The 15,334-nt window shown below is 48.6% G+C and overlaps 1 protein-coding gene and 1 pseudogene across 4 annotated transcripts in view; one reads left to right on the top strand and one right to left on the bottom strand.

The window, feature by feature from the left end:
- Window positions 1-5,627, bottom strand: part of ALOX15B (arachidonate 15-lipoxygenase, type B) — a 10,736-nt gene extending 5,109 nt beyond the window's left edge. For all 4 annotated transcript variants that reach the window (XM_025362092.1, XM_025362094.1, XM_025362095.1 and 1 more), the window contains exons 1-5: window positions 5,343-5,627; window positions 5,038-5,257; window positions 4,661-4,742; window positions 1,893-2,015; window positions 1,500-1,603 (exon numbers count right to left, since the gene is read on the bottom strand). In XM_025362092.1, the coding sequence (XP_025217877.1) occupies window positions 1,500-1,603; window positions 1,893-2,015; window positions 4,661-4,742; window positions 5,038-5,257; window positions 5,343-5,489 (676 nt within the window). In that variant the 5' untranslated portion in view covers window positions 5,490-5,627. The remainder of the gene's footprint in view (window positions 1-1,499; window positions 1,604-1,892; window positions 2,016-4,660; window positions 4,743-5,037; window positions 5,258-5,342) is intronic.
- A 4,401-nt stretch (window positions 5,628-10,028) lies between these two features.
- LOC112610508 lies at window positions 10,029-10,126 on the top strand (annotated as a pseudogene).
- The last annotated feature ends 5,208 nt before the right edge of the window (window positions 10,127-15,334 follow it).

Below are 15,334 nucleotides of genomic sequence, written 5' to 3'. Positions count from 1 at the left end.
GAGACGGAGTCTCGCTCTGTCACCCAGGCTGGAGTACAGTGGCCGGATCTCAGCTCACTGCAAGCTCCGCCTCCCGGGTTCCCGCCATTCTCCTGCCTCAGCCTCCCGAGTAGCTGGGACTACAGGCGCCGCCACCTCGCCCGGCTAGTTTTTTTGTATTTTTTAGTAGAGACGGGGTTTCACCGTGTTAGCCAGGATGGTCTCGATCTCCTGACCTCGTGATCCGCCCGTCTCGGCCTCCCAAAGTGCTGGGATTACCCTCCCTTCCTTCTTTCCTTCTTCTTCTCTCTCTCTTTCTCTCTTTGCAGGGTCTCACTCTCTCGCTTGGCTGGAGTGCAGTGGGGCTATCTCGGCTTAGTGCAACCTCCATCTCCCACGCTTAAGCAATTCTCAGGCCTCAGCCTCTTGAGTAGCTGGGACCACAGGCACGTGCCATCACATCCACCTAATTTTTGTATTTTTAGTAGAGATGGGGATTTGCCATGTTGGCCAGCCTGGTCTCAAACTCCTGACCTCATGCAACCCACCTACCTGGGCCTTCCAAGTGCCGGGATTACAGGTGTGAGCCACCACGCCCAGCCGGAGCCTGGGGACCTCTCTTGGCAGCACCCCCAACCTATCAAATCCCATTGATTCTCCATCCTGAGTACCTCTCGGTCCACCCATCCACTCCAATGCATTGCCACTGCCTTGCTGAGGCCACCATCCTCTGGTGACCACAGCCAGAGCCTCATAGCAGATTCTCATAGCCTCTTGCCCCCCCCCCAGTAACTCCCCCCCGAGCAGTGCATAGTGACCACATTATTCCCCTGCTGGTAACCAATCAAGCACTGGGCTGAGGAAAGCCCCAAGTCCTGCCGTGGCCGACACAGTCCTGTGCGACCCCTGTGCACCTTCCTGCTCCTTCTCTCACCCTCCTTCTCTTGCTCATTACACTTTGATCACAATGGTGTTTTCTTTCCTCCGAAGATGGCTGATCCTTCTGTCTTCAGGGCCTTCACACTCACTGTTCCCCGAACTGCTCTCTGCCCCCACAGCCCATCCTTGGCACTTCTAAGGCCTACTCAACTCGGGGTCTCAGCATAGTTCACCCCTTGGGAGAGCTTTCCTGGGGCCCTCTCCAGGGTACGGCAGGTGCCCCCTTTACACACTCACTGGATCCAATGAGCATGTTTCACAGTGCAACGAATTATTTGATTTTGAGTCTAATTAACACCAACTGGCCTGCTCAACTGTGAGCCCATGAAGAACCATGCATCCTCTAACCCAGTGTCTGATATGTAGCAGCTCAACAAATATCTATTGGATTAGAAGGCATTAGAAGGTCAGGGGTCCCCTCCGTCCATATTCTCTTTTGTCTCTGTGGGGAAAAGTAAGGTCTAGCGAGGGCCTGCTCAGGGTTACATAGCAAATTGGTGCTTGGTTTTCTGACACTCTGGACAGCCACAGGAGTTGATGCCCCAGGAAAGAGGTCAGGATCCCTGGCCCAAGCTCCTCACCAGCTGCTGGCGTCTTCCGGAAGTTGAAGATCCTTTTCATCTCATTCAGACTCCTCCAGAGCCCCTTGCGGTCCAGCAACCCCTTGATTTTCATCTCTGCAAACCTGCCAGGGGATGTGAGGGGTGGGGAGTGGGCAGGAGGCCCTGGGAGACTCTTCCCTGTCAGCCAGCCTTATGCCTCTTGGGATCCTGAACCAGCCTTTGGGCCTAAGATAGTCACCGCCCCTAAGGTAGCTGTTGCTCTGGGGGATTGGCAGTGGCTAGGAGGCTGTTTCCTGGATAGGACTATGTGACTCATATCACTGAGGGTGGTGGAACTGACTAGGGGAGGGCAGAAGGCAGGGGTCATAGGGCATCTGAGGCCTAGGGGCAGGGCAGGGTGGGCATCCTCACGCAGAGCCAGCCTGTAGATAAAAGTTAGCATTCTTGGCTGTGGAGTATTTGATATTGAGGTCCAAGTCTTTCACTGTCCTTTTATCCAGGCAATGAGGCCAGCCTGGGTTGTAAGCCTTCCACCTGGAGGGTAGAGAGGGAAAGTGGTCAGCAAGAGGCCTCAGGGAGCCCCTTCACTAGGTTAGATGGAGTGGCAGTCCCCTTGGGGGCCCTGGTCAGAGCCAGACCTCTTCAGCCAAGGAGGGCCCTCCTGGCATCTGCCCTTCCATTCTACACGAGGCTGCAAGGGAGCTGCCATTTTCCCACAGTGAGCTGGCTCCCCTGGTCAAGGGTGATTGGTCCAGAGTTGAGCACCTGACTAGAACTGCACCAATCAGAGTCCTTTCCAGGGAATTTGAAATTGGGGCTGAGCCTGAGAGGTGGTCTCTCTCTGGATATGTGGATTACAGCGGTAAACACAGACTGTTACCCATTTTCCACTGGGTGGACAATTCCTGCTTGTGTTTCCGTAAGTGCCTCTGTGTCTGGCTGACAAACTCTTTTTTTTCTGCGTGCTAGTTGGAGTTAGCTTTTGTTCTCACAACTATAGAAGTCCCGACTAACACAGATGCATCTTGTAGAGGGGAGATTATCCCGGGACCGGGGCTGCACGGAAGGTTTCAGTTGCCTTTGGTAGGCATCCCATAGAGAGGCAATTCAGCCTCCACAGTTTAGGCTTAGGGGGAGCCGCCTAAGGCATCTCTAAATTCTATTCTCAAACAAGCAACACAGCCGAAGACCTTCCAGCAAAATGGTAAAACCATGGCTCTGCAAACTTGGTGACCCCTAGCCAGTCATCCTCTCACTCATTCATTCTTTGATTCATTCAAACCTTGCTTTTGGGTTTGAGCTTTCAACTTCAAAGAAAAATTTGCAATTAAAGTACACTGCCGCCAGGTGGTGGCCAAACCCTGCCTCTCAGACTTTAATCCCTCTCACCTAGAGCTCTTGGTTAAATGCAGATTCTGATTTCTAACAAGCTCCCAGGCAATGCTGTTGCTATGGATCTGAGGCCTCACTGTACGTATTATAAGAGCCTAGAGTGTTGGAACAGAGTTAACTGAAAGACAGGAACAACAGCAAGAGCACACATTTGTGCAAGGCTTGGCAGCTGACTAGCTACATTCTTAACCATTTTCTCATTTGTTCCTCCTAACCCAAACGAGGTTGGTATTCTTAGTTTCTTTTACAGAAGAAAATAAGAATCAAAGAGATGAAATAATTGGTCTAAGATCTCACAGCTCGTTCTGGCAGAGCCTAGGCTGACCCTGGGTCTCCACGGACACAGTAGACCTCAATGTCTATTCCCTCTCTTGGGGCTGCTGCTGGCAGATTTAGTGCAATGGCTTCCTTAGGGGTGGAATTCATGACACGTGGAGAATCACCAGGAACCAAATGAGCCTGTGGCTGCTCTGATCCCAGAGACCAGGAACAAAAGCCTACAGCCCAGGCTTTAGAAGGCAGATGAGTTGGCCAGGTCAAGATCTTTTGAAAGTCTGCTCTTGAATGCAGTTCCTGGCTTTGTGCCAAGGGAATCCTCACTAGCGGCTCCAACTCCTCTGCAATCTCCAAGTCCCAGTTTTCCCCTGTGCCCTCCAATGCTGAGCCCAGAGCACAGAAAGAGCCCCCATCTCACCCCTTGCTAGCCCTGGAGGGTGAGTTTCCTGGGGCTTGAGAGGTGTGTTTCTGCTCTGCTCAGATTTCTGGGAGGATACAACAAGATGATTCATGGAAAAGTCCCAGGACAAGGAAGACACCAGCAAAGGTAAGGCATTTAGAGGAGTTTTTCTTTTCCCTCCCTCCCTCCCTTCCTTCCTTTCATTCTTTTTTTTTTTTTTTTTTTTTTTTTTTTTGAGACGGAGTCTCGCTCTGTCACCCAGGCTGGAGTGCAGTGGCCGGATCTCAGCTCACTGCAAGCTCCGCCTCCCGGGTTCACGCCATTCTCCTGCCTCAGCCTCCCGAGTAGCTGGGACTACAGGCGCCCGCCACCTCGCCCAGCTAAGTTTTTTTTTTTGTATTTTTTAGTAGAGACGGGGTTTCACTGTGTTAGCCAGGATAGTCTCGATCTCCTGACCTCGTGATCCGCCCGTCTCGGCCTCCCAAAGTGCTGGGATTACAGGCTTGAGCCACCGCGCCCGGCCCCTTCCTTTCATTCTTGTGTTCTTTCTTTCTGACCGAGTTTTACTCTGTTGCCCAGGCTGGAGTATAATGGCATGATCTCGGCTCACTGCAACCTCTGCCACCTGAGTTCAAGCTATTCTTCTGCCTCAGCCCCCCAAGTAGCTGAGATTACAGGTGCCTGCCACCATGCCCAGATAATAGTTGTATTTTTAGTAGAGATGGGGTTTCGCCCTGTTGGCCAGGCTGGTCTCGAACTCCAGACCTCAGGTGATCCGCCTGCCTCGGCCTCCCAAAGTGCTGAGATTACAGGTGTGAGCCACTACTGCACCTGGCCCTAGAGCAGTGTTTTTCAAATGTCAGTGGCCACCAGAGTCATCTGGAAGGCTTGTCAAAACAAAAACTCCCACTTTTCACCCTCAGTGTGTAGTAGGTTGGAGGTGGCCTGAGAATTTGCATTTCTATACGTTCCTGCAGATGCTGCTGGTCCCAGGAGCAGCTTTGATAGGACAGGTGGAGGCAGGGGCTTTTAATCTCTGTCATGACCAGGACACTCAAGCTGCCCCTCATCCCTTGGGCACCCCCTCCCCCAACAGTAACCCCCGCCTCACTGGTACATCTCCTGCCGGGCCTGCAGCTCCTCCTGGCGCTGTTGCTGGAGCAGGGGGTGGTGGTCTGCCCTGGACACCTTGGCTGTGGCAGAAGGGGAGTAGGTTGGGGCGGGGAGAGAAACTCCCCATCACTATCCCAGCCACACCGTCCCCATGATTGCTACCCTCTACCAGGTCCCCTCCTCCCATAAGTACAGTTTCTCCTACACCAGGCTGCCACCTCCCTCTCCCCAAGACCCCACCAGCCTCCCTCCTCTGCTGGCTATTCGGTGGCCACACCAGCTCACCTCTCCACTTCACCTGCCCTTCTCTCCAACCCCCAGTCCCCTACCCCTTCCTGTGCTCCCCCTGCAGCCCCAGCCCGGCCCGCCCCTCACCTGTCCCCTCCTGCAGCACCAGGCTCCCCGCCCCCTCCAGCCACTGGTAGCAGGGGAAGAGGTGGGGGCCGCCCCGCGGCGGTGTCAGCTGGAACCAGCGGCAGAACCAGGCGTCGGGGGCCAGGGGCCCGAGTAGGGGCAGCGCTGGGGGCGCCTTGTGCACGCGCAGCAGCAGCACTTGGCCCACGTCCTTCGGGAGCGTCACCTGGAAGTCCTCCTCCTGAGGGGAGGTTTCAGTATGCGTCAGGCCGGACGCTCCTGCTCGCCCCCTTCACCTCCACCCCTACCCACTCCCAGGCACTCACAGCACCCGCAGTGAACTCCTTGCCGAGATTGTCCAGGGGCAGTGGGGGGCTCTCTTCCCGGGTCCCCACGATGCTGACAGACACTTTGTCCCATGTGCCAGCCCCGAAGGCCTTCCCGGTGGACACCCTGACCCTGAAATCGGCCATGGTGCCAGCCTAAGACCAGCTCTCTACTGCGCACAAGGCTGCAGAGCTGGGCTCACCCCTGGGACACGCCCCGCTCTACCCCTGATTATTGCTACTGACTCCAAGCCCGGTGGACTCCTCTAAAAACCACGTCCGCTTCTGGGCGGGGAGGGGCGGGGCGGAGAGGCTGGAATGTGCAACTAAGGTGGGGGTGGGCGGGGGGATTGTCAGCTCTGGGAACAGGAGGGACTAAGAATACCCTGAGATTTCGGGAACGGGGCCTTTCAGTGATGGTGCCACGCCAGAGAGCCAGAGTTGGGACCCAGTTGGGGTGGGGGTAGATTTGTGCACAGCACCTCTGTTTTCCTTCTTAGCCTTAGAAGTCTATGCAGAAACATCACCCCTCTTCCCACAACTCTTCTTGGGCCTACGTTCATTTTATTTATTTATTTATTTATTTATTTATTTATTTATTTAGTTAGTTAGTTAGTTAGTTAGTTAGTTTTGAGACAGAGTCTCCCTCTGTCGCCAGGCTGGAGTGCAGTCTCGGCTCACTGGAACCTCCACCTCCTGGGTTCAAGCGATTCTCCCACCTCAGCCTCCCCAGTAGCTGAGACTACAGGTGAGCACCACCACGCCCGGCTAATTTTTGTATTTTTGGTAGAGATGGGGTTTCGCCATGTAGGCTAGGATGGTCTTGATCTTTTGACCTTGTGATCCGCCTGCCTCAGCCTCCCAAAGTGCTGGGATTACCAGCATGAGCCACCGCGCCTGGCCCACATTCATTATTTTATTTCATTCAATAACTAATGTTCAGAACTACCTCTGTGCCAGACGCTATGCTCACTGCTAGGGATAAAGGCCCAGGCAAGACCTAGTGCTTGCTTTCATGGAGATTAAAAATCAAGGGTGAGGCTGGGCACAGTTGCTGGCCAACATGGTGAAACCCCGTCTCTACTAAAAATACAAAAAACTTAGCCAAGCATGGTGGCGGGCATCTGTAATCCCAGCTACTCAGGAGGCTGAGGCAGGAGAATCGCTTGAACTCAGGAGGCGGAGTTTTCAGTGAGCTGAAATTGTGCCATTGCACTCCAGCATGGGTGACAGAGCAAATCTCTGTCAAAAAAAAAATGAAGTGTGAGAGAAAATGAGTAAACCAATACATAATTTCAGATGATAGTAAGTGCAATGAAGGAAATGAAACAGAGTGATGTGAAGGAGTGAGAAGCAGAGGTGGGAAAGGAGGCCCTCAGAGGCTCAGAGGAAGTGAAAGGATCTGTCTGGGGAAGAGAGTTTTGTGCAGAGGAAACTGTTCCTGCCGAGGCCCTGCAGTTAGGAAAAGTTTGGCTTGTTGGAGGAGGGAAAGGCAAGAGCACAGTGAGGGAGGGATTTGGGGAAGAGATGTCAAGGGGAAGTTACGGATTTGGGCTTTGGGGAAATAACAGATTTGGGGTTTTCGGTCTGGAAATGCTAAGTTTGAGATGACCATTAGACATCCAAGTGGAGAACTCACATATGGGCATAGAGCTCAGGACTCCAGGTGTGCATCTTCGAGTCACAAGCACACAGGTGCGTCTATACCACAGGCTGGTGGAGATCACTAGGCAGAGAATATCCTATAAGTGGAGAGGAGAAGAGGCACGAGCTGTGCTCTAAGGCCCTCTGATATTTGGAAGTCATGCAAAGGAGTGGAAGCAGCAAAGATCAGTCAATGAGGTAGGAGGAGAACGATGCTGATAGACACTTTGTGCCATTGTGTCTGTCACAGTGTTTCATGAAGGCCAACTGAAGTGAGAGTGACTTATCATATGGTATATATACACAATGGAATACTATGCAGCCATAAAAAGGAATGAGATCGTGGCCAGGCGCAGTGTCTCACGCCTGTAATCCCAGCACTCTGGGAGGCTAAGGCAGGTGGATCACGAGGTCAGGAGTTCGAGACCAGCCTGGCCAACATGGTGAAACCCCATCTCTATTAAAAATACAAAAGTAAGCTGGGCGTGGTGGCACCTGCTTGTAATTCCAGCTACTCAGGAGGCTGAGGCAGGAGAATCACTTGAACCCGGGAGGCAGAGGTTGCAGTGAGCCGAGATCGTGCCACTGCACTCCAGCCTGGGCAATAGAGCAAGACTTCGTCTCAAAAAAAAAAAAAAAAAGAATGAGATCGTGTCCTTTGCAGGAACATGGATGGAGCTGGTGGCTATTATCCCTAGCAAACTAATGCAGGAACAGAAAACCAGTATTGCATGTTTCAGTTCCTACTTTCAGTTCATTAGGATATATACCAAGTGGTAGAATTGCTGGAGCATAAGGTAACTGTATGTTTAATTTTTTTTTTTTCTTTTTTTGACACTGAGTCTCGCTCTGTTGCCCAGGCTGGAGTGCAGTAGCATGATCTCCGCTCACTGCAACCTCTGCTTTCCGGGTGTAAGCAATTCTCCTGCCTCAGTCTCCTAAGTAGCTGGGATTACAGGCGCCTGCCACCATGCCCAGCTAATTTTCATATTTTTAGTAGAGACAGGGTTTCACCACATTGGCTGGGCTGATCTTGAACTCCTGACCTCAGGTGATCCACCCGCCTTGGCCACCAAAAGTGCTGGGATTACAGACGTGAGCCATCACACCCAGTCTATATGTTTAATGTTTTGAGGAACCACCATACTATTTTCCACAATGGATGCCACATTTTACATTCCTACCAGCAGTGCAGGAGGAGGGTTCTAGTTTGTCCACCAATGCTTGTTATTTTCTGTTTATTTGATAATAGACATTTTAATGGGTTTGAATTGGTATCTCATTGTGGTTTTGATCTTCATTTCCCTCATAATTGGTAATGTTAAGCATCTTTCCATGTGCTTGTTGGCCATTCATGTATCACCTTTGGAGCAATGTCTGTTAATGTCCTTTGCCCAAACCATCCATTCTTAATTCTTATCCATTGCTAGGTTGAATTTTAGATTTCTCGTGTGAATCATATGCAAGACCCACACGTTTTCAAATACGTCAAATGTTTTTATTTATAGATCACTCTCTTTTTTTCCTAAAGTAGTATTTATAGTACTTTTTTAATTCATGTATCTTCAAATGGTCAAGTTTTCTTTCATACATCCAAAATGTAGTGTGATGTTTTCTTATTCACCAAATGTTAGCTCTACTTGTAGTCTGGTTCCAAACTAATCAGCCTGCTTTTAAATTTTAAGACATTTATTGAAAAAAATTTTTTTTTTCTTTTTTCTTTTTTTGAGACGGAGTCTCGCTCTGTCGCCCATGCTGGAGTGCAGTGGCTCAATCTCGGCTCACTGCAACCTCTGCCTCACGGGTTCACACCATTCTCCTGCCTCAGCCTCCGAGTAGCTGAGACTACAGGTGCCCGCCACCACGCCCGGCTAATTTTTTGTATTTTCAGTGGAGACAGGATTTCACCGTGTTAGCCAGGATGGTCTCGATCTCCTGACCTCGTGATCTGCCCGCCTCGGCCTCCCAAGACATTTGTTGAAAATTGATAGGATCAAACCAAACTCAAGTGGTATAATTTTTGAACATTGGATTGTACATTATTGTAAGGGTACCACTAACCATTATTATAAATAATAAGTTAGTGATTATAGCTCCTTTTGTGATAATTAGATCACTCTCATAATACAAATCAATATTGCAGGTATCCATGTGCCCAAATCCGGTGAGTCTAGGAAAAAGTGAAAATGCTTTATTGTCTATTCATCCTAAAATGAATACATCCTTGGATACTTAGAAATTTCAGTGAATCTATTTTAAAGGAAACTTTGTGTAATTATCGTAAATCGAAAATTCATTTCATTTCCCATAATAGAAGGTAAGAATAAAGGAGAATGCAATGAAAACCGAACAGTGTAATTCAATTCCAGGTAGATTCCGTTGCCTGCGGCCTGCTCCCTGTTCCAGAAGATTATCTAATGCTAAAGGGGTGCTCAAAACATATCAATACCAAATTGACACTTTCTCCCTGAAAAGGGGAATTGATTTGCGGTTTTATCTCAATTAAACCTGTGATCCTGCACCTCCAAGGACTTATCCTGGAGTAGCATTGCTCAACGTATGGCAAGCAGACGGCTGGCATCAGATGTCTTTGAATGCTTGTTAAAAATGTCAGTTCCGGCTCAGGTGCAGAGGCTCACGCCTGTAATCCCAGCACTTTGGGAGGCAGAGGTGGGTGGATCACTTGAGGTCAGGGGTTCGAGACCAGCCTGGCCAACATGGCGAAACCCCATCTTTACTAAAAATACAAAAATTAGCTGGGCCTGGTGGTGGGCGCCCATGGTCCCGGCTACTCAGGAGACTGAGGCAGGAGAATCACTTGAACCCAGGACACAGATTCCAGTGAGCCGAGATCATGCCACTGCACTCCAGCCTGGGTGGCAGAATGAGCAGAGTGAGACTCTGTCTAAAAAAAAAAAAAAAAAAAAAAGAAAGCCAGTTCCCCAGCCCTGCCTTATACCAAGGAAGGAGACTCCCCAGAAGATTAGCCAGGGAATCTACATTTTACAGTAGGGAGATTCTTCTTTAGAACCGCTGCTCTTGATCCTTTTGTACTTGGTAAACCTGATGGTTGGGTTTTTATGCTCACATATGAGATGTGCCTGTCTCAAACCTTGTTACAACACATTACCCTTCCCACTTAAAAGGTTAGAAAAATAGAACCTTTGTCCGTGATCATTTAAATATTTTATTACGTTCTGTCCTACAGCTCATGATGATCTCAGACAGGTTGAACAGGAGTCGTCATCCAACCCCTCAAGATACAGATGAAGAAATCTGAGCCCTGACTGGGAAAGGGGTTTACTTGAGATTTAAAAATGTCCATTGAGTCATGTGCACCCCATCTTTGAACCCATGAATGATTTGGCTCCTGCCTACCTTTCTTTTTTTGAGATGGAGTCTTGCTCTGTTGCCCAGGCTGGAGTGCAATGCACCATCTCAGCTCACTGCAACCTCTGCCTCCTGGGTTCAAGCGATTCTCCTGCCTCAGCCTCCTGAGTAGCTGGTATTACAGGTGCCCATCACCATGCCTGGCTAATTTTTTTGTATTTTTAGTAGAGACGAAGTTTTGCCACATTGGCCAGGCTGGTCTCAAACTCCTGACCTCAGGTGATCCACCCGCCTCAGCCTCCTAAAGGGCTGGGATTACAGGCGTGAGCCACTGCACCGGGCCTTTGTTTCCCCCACTCTCCCTCCCTCCCTCCCTTCCTTCCTTCCTCTTTCCTGTCTTTTCTTTTTCTTCCTTTTAAATTCTAATATTCTCATCAAAGTTGTAGATGCATATGATTTAAAGAGTCAAGTAGGTCTACAAATCTCTCACCAACAACTGCCTCCTGCTCCACTTCTGTGCTTTCCCTGTCATGAAAGACAATAACTTTCACTACTTTCCTTGATAATCTAAACCGCTACATCTCAAAATAGCATGCATGCATTGTTTATGTAATGATTTTTCAGCTTTAGGCAAATATTGGCTTCCCCCTATGGAAGATAGGATTTTGTTTTTTAGATGGAGTTTCGCTCTTGTTACCCAGGCTAGAGTGCAATGGTGCAGCAATCTTGGCTCACCGCAACCTCCGTCTCCTAGGTTCAAGCGATTCTCCAACTTCAGCCTCCTGAGTAGCTGGGATAACAGGCACGCACCACCACACCTGGCTAATTTTTGTATTTTTAGTAGAGACGGGGTTTCACCATGTTGGTCAGGCTGATCTTGAACTCCTGACCTTGTGATCCACCCGCCTCGGCCTCCCAAAGTGTTGGGATTACAGATGTGAGCCACTGTGCCTGGCCTGGAAGATAGGATTTCATTTTCTTTCCTAGTCTTGCTCCCATTTGCAAACCTTTCTCACCTCCCATCCTTCTAATACAGTTTCATTAGGACTGAGCAAACTGACACTCAGTGTTTACATGATTTTGGTTATGGATGTGCTATTCATAGGGGACATTTATAGTATACTGCAATTATTTTTTTCTTCCTTACAAAACTTTTTGTTGTTTCTCTAGATAATAATGATTATATTATTGGTCTAGTATTCTATATATTTTTCATTAGTTTAATCCGAAACTTCACCACTTGTTCAGATTGCTTCTCTATCAGTTCGGGCACATCCATTTCTCAATCGGTTCCACTTTGTGAGGGAGTCTCTCCAGTGTGTGCTCTTGGCTTCTTTCCTGTTCCTCCTGAGCTCTTGCCTCACCACCATCCTTCACCTTCATTTTACCTCTCTGCTGCGCTGGAGCTTTTGTTTCCTGGATCTCATGTTGTGTTGTTTCCTGGCTTATTTCATGGGCTAGTAAGAAAGGGTACGTGGGAGGGAGGAGAAGTTTTTAAGACTTTGCATGTCTGGAAATGCCTATAATCTTTATATACACTTGAATAATAATTCGGAATTTTTTTTTTTTTTTTTTTTGGTCCAGAATTTTGAAAGCACTGCTCCACTGGCAGCAGCTATAAAGAAGCCTAAAGTCATTTGCATTCCTAATTCTTTTCATATGATGTGATATTTTCTCCAGAAGCTTTTAGGAGCCTCTCTTTGGCCCAGCTTCCATAATTTCACAATGATGTGCCAAGGTGTAGTCTATTTTTATTAACTGTGCAGTGCTCTCAGTAGGTCCTTTCAGTCTTGAAATTCATGACCCTCAGTGTTGGGAAGATGTTTTGTATTATTTCATTGATTATTTCCTTCTTTTGATTTTATCAGTGTCTCTTTTTTGAACTTCTATACTTTTAGATGTTGGATCTCCCAAACTGGCTCTCCAGTTCCCATTCTCAGTTTCATTTATTCTCCGTTTTATTTTATTTCCAATTTTCTATCACTTTGCCTTTTGTTCTGTTTTCTAGTAGATTTTCTCAACTTTCTCCTCTAGTCCTATTATTATTCCTCCTATCATATTTTTTTCACAGATGACATCTTGCTATGTTGCCTATGCTGGCCTTGAACTGCTAGACTCAAGTGACCTTCCTACCTCAGCCTCCTGAGTAGCTGGGAATATAGACATGGGCCACCATACCCAGTTTGTGTATATTTGTTTTATTAGTAATCTGTTTGTATTTCATGGTTGCAATATTTGATCTTCTCTGAGGATATTAGTGATAAGGTATTTTGGATTTTTGTTTGTTTCTTTTTTTTTGTTTTTGTTTTTGTTTTAAGATGGAATCTCTCTCTGTCACCCAGGCTAGAGTGCAGTGGCACGATTTCGGCTTACTGCAACCTCCGCGCCGCTGGTTCAAGCGATTATCTGGCTTCAGCCTCCTGAATAGCTGGGACTACAGGCGTGCGGCACCATGCCCAGCTAATTTTTGTATTCTTAGTAGAGACGGGGTTCACCATGTTGGCCAGGCTGGTCTTGAACTCCTGACCTCAGGTGATCCACCCTCCTCGGCCTTCCAAAGTGCTGGGATTATAGGCGTGAGTCGCTGCGCCCAGCCTGTTTGTTTCTGATATTTGTGGCATGTGCTTATTATCTATTGCTGCAGAATAAACTACTGTAAACCATAGTAGCTTAAAACACCAAGAACCACGTATTTGCAGATGATTTTGCAATCTGGGCAGGGCTGCATGTAGTGTCCGCTGGAGTCCTTCCTGCAACTACATTTGCCTGGGAGATAGGCTGGCTCTGGAATATCCAAGAATAGTTCCACTCACATGTCCAGAATGGCTGGGGGCCGGCTGGGTCTTTCTCCACGTGGACACTCATCATTTAATAATCCTTCCTGAACTTCGCTACATGGTGCACGGATCCCAGAGGCCTCTTGCAGCCCAGACCAGGAGCTGGCGCAGTGTCACTTTTGATGCATCCCACGGGTCAAAGCAAGTCACAGACCAGCCCAGAGTCCATGTGGGAGGGAAATGGACTCTGGGCTAGTCTGTGATAGACCCTCTTGATAGAAGGAGGAGGAAAGAATCAGTGTACATGTTTAATCTACCACACCACTTTTGTTTTTGTTTTTGTTTTTGTTTTTGTTTTTTTTTTTTTTTGGAGACGGAGTCTTGCTCTGTCGCCCAGGCTGGAGTGAGTGGTGCGATCTTGGCTCACTGCAAGCTCCGCCTCCCGGGTTCACGCCATTCTCCTGCCTCAGCCTCCCGAGTAGCTGGGACCACAGGCACCACCACCTCGCCCGGCTAGTTTTTTGTATTTTTTAGTAGAGACGGGGTTTCACCATGTTAGCCAGGATGGTCTCGATCTCCTGACCTCGTGATCCACCCGTCTCGGCCTCCCAAAGTGCTGGGATTACAGGCTTGAGCCATTGTTTTGTTTTTGAGACAGGGTCTCCTCTGTCACCCAGGCTGGAGTGCAGTGGCATAATCACGGCTCACTGCAGCCTCAACCTTCCAGGCTCAAGCAATCCTCCTACCTCAGCCTTTTGAGGAGCTGGGACCACAGGCATGTGCCACCATGCCTAGCTAATTTTTAAATTTTTTTTTGTAGAGACTGGGTCTCCCTACATTGCCCAGGCTAGTTTTGAACTCCTAGGCTAAAGTAATTCTCTTGCCTCAGCTTCCCAAAGTGTTAGGATTACCGGTGTGAGCCACTGCACCTGGACCACAACACCATTTAAAAAAAAAAAAAAATTATTGGCTGGGCGCAGTGGCTCACGCCTGTAATCCCAGCACCTTGGGAGGCCGAGGTGGGAGGATCACCTGAGGTCGGGAGTTCAAAACCAGACTAACATGGAGAAACCCTGTCTCTACTAAAAATCCAAAAAATTAGCCGGGTGTGGTAACACATGCCTGTAATCCCAGCTGCTTGGGAGGCTGAGGCAGGAGAATCACTTGAACCTGGGAGGCAGAGGTTGTGGTGAGCCGAGATCGTGCCATTGCACTCCAGCCTGGGCAACAAGAGTAAAACTTCACCTCAAAAAAAAGAAAAAAAAAAAAATTCTTTTACTGCCATTTGAATGGGGTTTTGGAGGGAGAAAAAGTCAATGTTTGTGCTCAGTCTTCCACTTTTATCCATAATAACCTAGAAGATCAACCTGTTGCTCTTCTCCACCTCTAATTCCCTACCGGTTGCATCCATAGCCCCATTCTAGTGCCTTTTGCTGTTTTCTACATACTTCTGCTGAAGCAGGGAGTACCTTGGAGGAGGTAAAACTTAAGTCTTCTTAGCTGAATTTTGTGGAGAATCCTAAGATAGGGCTAAGCAGAATGAGATAGGCCTTTGATAAAATGTTTGCATTCATTTTAATTTTGTTTTGCATTATCTTATTTGTTTTTTCAAACTTGTAAAGTTATAAAAAGAAATTGTGGCCAGCCATGGTGGCTCACACCTGTAATCCCAACACTTTGTGGGTTTCAAGGCGGGAGATTGAGGCCAGGAGTTTGAGACCAGCCTGGGCAATATAAAAAGCAATGCCTAGGTCCCTCCCCAGATTCCGCGCATTGGACCCAGGTATTATGCATTTTTTTTTTTTTTCTTTTTTTTTTTTGACACGGAGTCTTGCTCAGTCGCCCAGGCTGGAGTGCGGTGGCGCGATCTTGGCTCACTGCAAGCTCCGCCTCCCGGGTTCACGCCATTCTCCTGCCTCAGCCTCCCGAGTAGCTGGGACTACAGGCGCCCGCCACCACACCCGGCTAGTTTTTTTGTATTTTTAGTAGAGACGGGGTTTCACCGTGTTAGCCAGGATGGTCTCGATCTCCTGACCTCGTGATCCGCCCGTCTCGGCCTCCCAAAGTGCTGGGATTACAGGCGTGAGCCACCACGCCTGGCCGGTATTAAGCATTTTTTAAAGCTTTCTGGATATTCCAGTGTGCAGCCACCATTGAGAACTGCTGGCCCTGAAGCGTGTTTATATCTTCTTGGGAACGAGGGAGGAAAGTTGATGCAGGAGGGAGAAGAGCCCATTTCAG

Source organism: Theropithecus gelada, chromosome 16, assembly GCF_003255815.1.
Source record: "Theropithecus gelada isolate Dixy chromosome 16, Tgel_1.0, whole genome shotgun sequence".
In the NCBI taxonomy this organism is placed as follows: domain Eukaryota; kingdom Metazoa; phylum Chordata; class Mammalia; order Primates; family Cercopithecidae; genus Theropithecus; species Theropithecus gelada.
Note: the sequence above shows the minus strand (reverse complement) of the source record. Positions and strands in the feature narration are given on the sequence as shown.